This window comes from Acyrthosiphon pisum, chromosome X (assembly GCF_005508785.2).
Source record: "Acyrthosiphon pisum isolate AL4f chromosome X, pea_aphid_22Mar2018_4r6ur, whole genome shotgun sequence".
NCBI classification, from domain to species: Eukaryota; Metazoa; Arthropoda; class Insecta; order Hemiptera; family Aphididae; genus Acyrthosiphon; species Acyrthosiphon pisum.
The window spans coordinates 64,766,942-64,772,260 of NC_042493.1; the positions used below are offsets into that span (position 1 = coordinate 64,766,942).

The following is a 5,319-nucleotide window of genomic DNA, read 5'->3' on the forward strand; positions in this document are numbered from 1 at the left end:
ATGGGTCGATTCACTCTAAATTTTAAACTAACGGAGCTAAACGTGATCTTCTGAGCGTAAATTTGCTATGGTACGCACTTGTAAGACGGAGACAACAAATATCCTTTTACACGGCACAACCATGAGAAAATTCGATATCGGTACACATTGGAAATGTATGATAACGGAGAAATTCAGACGGTCCGTTTGTAAACAGTATAGTAAACGCCATGACCACAGAACAATGCTAGCGGTCTCTTTAGTTTGAATAACCAAAACCGTGGTTGAGTTTGTTTATTTGGTAATCTGTGCACTATCACGGACTTATCACGGAGCCGGGACTCGGGAGGCCACTTATTGCTTACCTATGCGACATGGTTTGTATGCCAAGCGCTTACGAATTTACAATCTTACGTTGACGTTCGTATTGTAAAATCACAGTTTAAATACAGAATAATATTATTTATTATTTCTTTTACTGTATTATTGTGGTAAAACGTTGGCACGATATCCATCCTTTTTACATTATTGTGCTTTATGTTTCGTATATGAATGATTATCACGGTTTAAGATATACAACGACCGTGATGATTATTAATTTTATTATCAAAATGGTTTATGGAGGAGACCGACATTCTTGTACCACACTACCGTGGTACGTCGGCGTTTTCTTATCGAACTTCTCTGATGATGAGCGTGCCGTACTGCCGTCTGCCATAGTGCCGTAAACCTAGCCAATTGCAATACAAGAGAAGTGTTCGACTTGAGACTGCGTCTACTCTTTACTCTTTGCTGTTTGGTTGTTAAAGACGAATGACGATTAGTGTTTGGAATTTGTTGTTTACTGCTGAGTGTTGACCACGATTAAAGATATTACTAGTCACTCAATAATTTAATGTATGTATTTAACTTACAACTTGGTACTCGGTACTAACGCTGTCGCTTGTTTACCGCCGCAAATCGACTAAACCAATCGAAACTAGAATTAAAATTGTCGGACGTAATTCTAGTGCGACTTTCGAAACAACAGTGCGCCACATAACACATACGGCGGTGTAATATAATTAACGTAATTGACGACTTTTTGATTAATTTTTAATTTGACTTAGGTAGGCGATGCGTTGAAATTGTTTTCGACGTCGTCATAATATGTTCGTAGGAAACAGTTAATCGTGTTTAAAATATGTCACTTGACGCGCATACTGATTTGAGACTTCACGAAATATAAATCCCTTTGCTTGAAATTAGACCTTAAAAAACTTATCTTGATTAAATCGTGTTTGTGGTGGTTATGTGGTCGGATCCATCAACAACAAACATGGCTTATGGAAACCAATGGATGAATATGAATCCAGCTATGTATAAAAACATGACAAATGAACAAGGTACATATACACGGTAAAACGCATGTTGTTAAGATTATATTTAAGACAAATTTACATCTTCTAGTGGACTGGGCGAGTTTGGCTCAACAATGGATCAAAATGAAAGAAACTCCACCCGCGATGCCCCCTGGACAACAAGTTAGGATCCCGACTTCTGAACATACTTTGCCCGGTCAGCACATAGAACCTCAGAATCCTTCAAACGTAGCAGCAGTAGCAACAAATAAAACATTTAGTGATCATAATATCGCCAGTCCTGTTACACGTGTGTAGATTACCAATAACTATTGTGAAAATCTTCTGAAAACATTTTTTTACAGGAAATAGTATTGAGAAACCTAGTGCTTGGAATACGTGGACTTGGCAGCAACAACAACAATGGAATTGGAATTGGGCATCTTCTTCAACAGCTCTACCAACTAAAGCACCTAGTATGGAGTCAGTTAATTCACTTAGACCCCCTTTCATAACACCTTCTTTATTATCAGAACCACCTCCATCTTTCCCTATGATGACACCAAACAAACCATTTCTACCCAATGTAAGTTTTTATGATTTTAATCAAATAAATTATTTAACTTATTTATAATTGTTTTTAGAACTATTGGGCTGGACCCAATACTAGAGTTCCGCCACCTACTGAACCAGATCAATGGAGTAAAGTTAATATGATTCCCAATGTTGATGATAGAACTCAAGATCCATCATTTATGGGTATGTGTGAATTTTTAGTATTCTCAGTGTTGGTACTTTTTATGTATAAAATGTTATATAAGTTAGTATGTTATACATCATATGAACAACATATCAAATGTATAAAATTTTATAGCGAGTACAACATACATACACATTTTTTTTTCTTTGAATTTTATAGTTATTCAATATTCATTAATCATTTATAAGCACTATATTGATTTAAGTTTTTTAACTAATATCCATCCATTTTGTTTATAACTTTTTTTATGTTATATGTACCTAATTGTCTATTCAGGGTTGCTACAGACCTGGAAAACTGGGAAAAGTCAGGGAATTAATTTTCAAACAAGAAAAACCGGGAAAAATTTGTGAATTTAACAAACACCGTTATACATTTCTTACTCTGTTTAATAATTGTATTTTATGACAAAATTTAAAAAAAAACGTACTGAAAATAACTTGGTATTTTAGATCTGGGTGTATTTACATTAGATATATACGTATACTATTTTACGTGAATACTTATTACATATTATTCACAAGCCCGCGAGAGTGCGAGACCACAGTGTAGCTCCCACCTTAGTTACTGGCACTCGAGTCGCCTCGCGAAAGATAAGAAATAGCTAAAAATAAGTTCAGTTGAATTATTTATTGTCGAATATTTACAAACATATTATTTTATAAAATGTTATGTTACTCTTTGTGGAGTAATGGATATTAAAATCATAAATGTAAAATTATAATATTTCGAACTTCGCTTACAAAATTGTTTTAATTAAATATTTAACAATTTTAAAAATTTTTTTAAAAATCTTTATTGATTTAATCCATCTGGAAAACCAGAAAAAGTCAGGGAATTTGAAAATAAAAAATTTGTGGCAATTGCATTTGGATATTTAATTCTGTATCAAGGCTGTTGATAGCAGGTGGGTTTTTCGTGCCTTTAGACCGATAAGTAGAGAAAAATTCACCCAGCACCAAAAACCCATTTCCTACAAAACCTAGAAAATAAAATAAGTAATTCAAATATGTTTTCAAAATTAAATTTGGGCTTTTGGTACTGGGTGAATTTTTCTTGCGATTTTTGGGACTTTTATGTTGAAACTTCTTTAATCACAAAACGTAGTAATTTGGGACTGCGCGTATGTATGTTACTAGAATCTTAGCCGTAGTTTATCTTTAATTGCATAAAGCGTTCGGGGAACTCACACACACTAATGTGTCACGGCACACAATCGCCCATAACTCACAATAGATATAGAATATTGCCTAAATCCGACCCCTTAAAAATGGTTTGCTTTCAGAGCCTTAAGCTATTAAAGTGTTTACTTTTTACATATATTTCAGTTCAACTTGAAAATACTTTTTTAAAAAAGAATAGTAAATAAATCGCTACATTGTAAAAAAAACCTCAGTTACACATGATAACATTTCTGTGGTTATCCCTTGGCAATATCAATTATTATACCTGGTAACTACTGTTCACTGCAGTAATAATAAAAATAATTTTATTTGTACGTACTAAACGTATATCACTAGTTTTATACTTTACTGTATTATAATATGTTTTAATCCTGGATTTATTCTACTCCTAAATTATCAACAAAATAAAATCTTGTTTTTGTTGTATTATAATAATATATTTTTTTTTATATTTTATCAGATGCAGCAAAGCGAAAGCAATTACCTGCTTGGATTCGTGAAGGACTTGAAAAAATGGAGAGAGAAAAACGAAGAAAAATTGAGCAAGAACAATCTTTTAGTGAACCTGATTATTCTAGTTTCACAGTTGAAAATGTCACTCAGGAATTGCCCAATGTATATATTTTATTTATATAATTTTTTATCATTTCTTTTTCAAGTTTTTAATATTATAAAAATGTTTTAATAACTATTTTTTTCATAGTCGCCCATTAATTTTGATCAAGAAACTCAAATGGTTGATGATGATGATGATGATATTGAACCGGTGTCTTCTGATTATATAAATGATATTGAACCCAGAAAAACTGAGTTTGTGAAGAATGACTTTTCTCCTCTCATTCCACGTAAGACTAAAGCTCAAATCTGGGAAGATACGGTAATACAGTTTTTAACATTTACTTGTATATACTTCAAATAAAAATAATTAAGTGTTCTATTGTTTCTGATATTTGTATTTTAAAATATTTATGATTGTAATTGTGTTTGAATTAAATGATTTCAGATGTTAAGTCTACGGAAAATTCTAACCAAATTGTTAATGGATGTTACTAATGATATGATGTTAAATATAGTTAAAGATGTGCTGAAATCTACTTTACAATCAGGTAATATTTATTAATAATTATAACCCTTCACAAACTAGTTCGATAGCGTAAGTAAATTAGTGATAAAATGTAAGAAAAAGAAAGTTATTTATTTTATATTTTTAATTTATTTTTAAAATGTATTATTATCAAAATTACAATATGCCATGTAACAGATATTCAAGGGAATCAAAACCAAACATCATTAGCTGGTAAGCTGGGTAAGTTTTTGAAATTATTATATAACAATAATATACAATTCATTAATGTGGTTATTCCATTACTTGAATTTGAGTTAGAATATACATATTGTGAAGCTATAGACAATCATCTATAAATCAAATAAATAATGTATAACATCATCTACTAATAATTGTTTTTTTTTTTTTAACTTGAAATAAATAATAATTTTTTCTAAAGGGCTTGGAGTTTATGGTTCAGAATCTGAGTCATCTGATGAAACTGATGAAGAACAGAACATATCTGGTCATAAACAATTAAAACAGGATTCTGAAGAAGCTATTCAAGTAAATTATATTTTTACTTAGTTTCAATTGATTCATTTCATTTATAAACTCTAAATTTAATTTTAAAATTATTTATGATTGATAATATTTTTAGGAAAGAATATTGAAACGCCAACGTGAGTTCAGTTATATTGAAGCAAGGATACTTATAGAATTGGATCAGCTAGAAGACCGTGAAAAACTTGTGAGATCTAAATTTGATAATAGTATCAAACTTAGTGGAGAAACTAATGATAATGGTAGTCAGGTAGTGGAAAACATTGAGACAAAAGGTAAAATTATGTTTTATTAATTTAATAAAAACAATTATGTAAATTGAACATGTTTGTAGTATAATATTCAACAATTTCGAGTAAAAAATAGTTATCAATCAATTAATAATGTATGATTACTAGTGTTGGTTAGGTCCGTTAGTTTTAAAAAATTAGAGTAAATTGACCTCTT

At 30.8% G+C, this 5,319-nt stretch overlaps 2 protein-coding genes across 2 annotated transcripts in view; one reads left to right on the plus strand and one right to left on the minus strand.

Annotated features, from left to right (window-relative positions):
- The window catches only part of LOC103310211, a 5,779-nt gene extending 5,553 nt beyond the window's left edge, over window positions 1-226 (minus strand). Inside the window, exon 1 of the mRNA XM_016806774.2 lies at window positions 79-226. Coding sequence (XP_016662263.1) covers window positions 79-123 — 45 coding nt within the window. The 5' untranslated portion in view covers window positions 124-226. The remainder of the gene's footprint in view (window positions 1-78) is intronic.
- Window positions 227-575: 349 nt separating this feature from the next.
- LOC100162216 (arginine/serine-rich protein PNISR) overlaps window positions 576-5,319 on the plus strand; it is a 6,248-nt gene continuing 1,504 nt past the window's right edge. Inside the window, exons 1-10 of the mRNA XM_001944939.5 lie at window positions 576-1,364; window positions 1,429-1,629; window positions 1,685-1,905; window positions 1,964-2,078; window positions 3,724-3,878; window positions 3,967-4,140; window positions 4,267-4,369; window positions 4,525-4,569; window positions 4,769-4,875; window positions 4,970-5,147. Coding sequence (XP_001944974.2) covers window positions 1,271-1,364; window positions 1,429-1,629; window positions 1,685-1,905; window positions 1,964-2,078; window positions 3,724-3,878; window positions 3,967-4,140; window positions 4,267-4,369; window positions 4,525-4,569; window positions 4,769-4,875; window positions 4,970-5,147 — 1,393 coding nt within the window. The 5' untranslated portion in view covers window positions 576-1,270. The remainder of the gene's footprint in view (window positions 1,365-1,428; window positions 1,630-1,684; window positions 1,906-1,963; window positions 2,079-3,723; window positions 3,879-3,966; window positions 4,141-4,266; window positions 4,370-4,524; window positions 4,570-4,768; window positions 4,876-4,969; window positions 5,148-5,319) is intronic.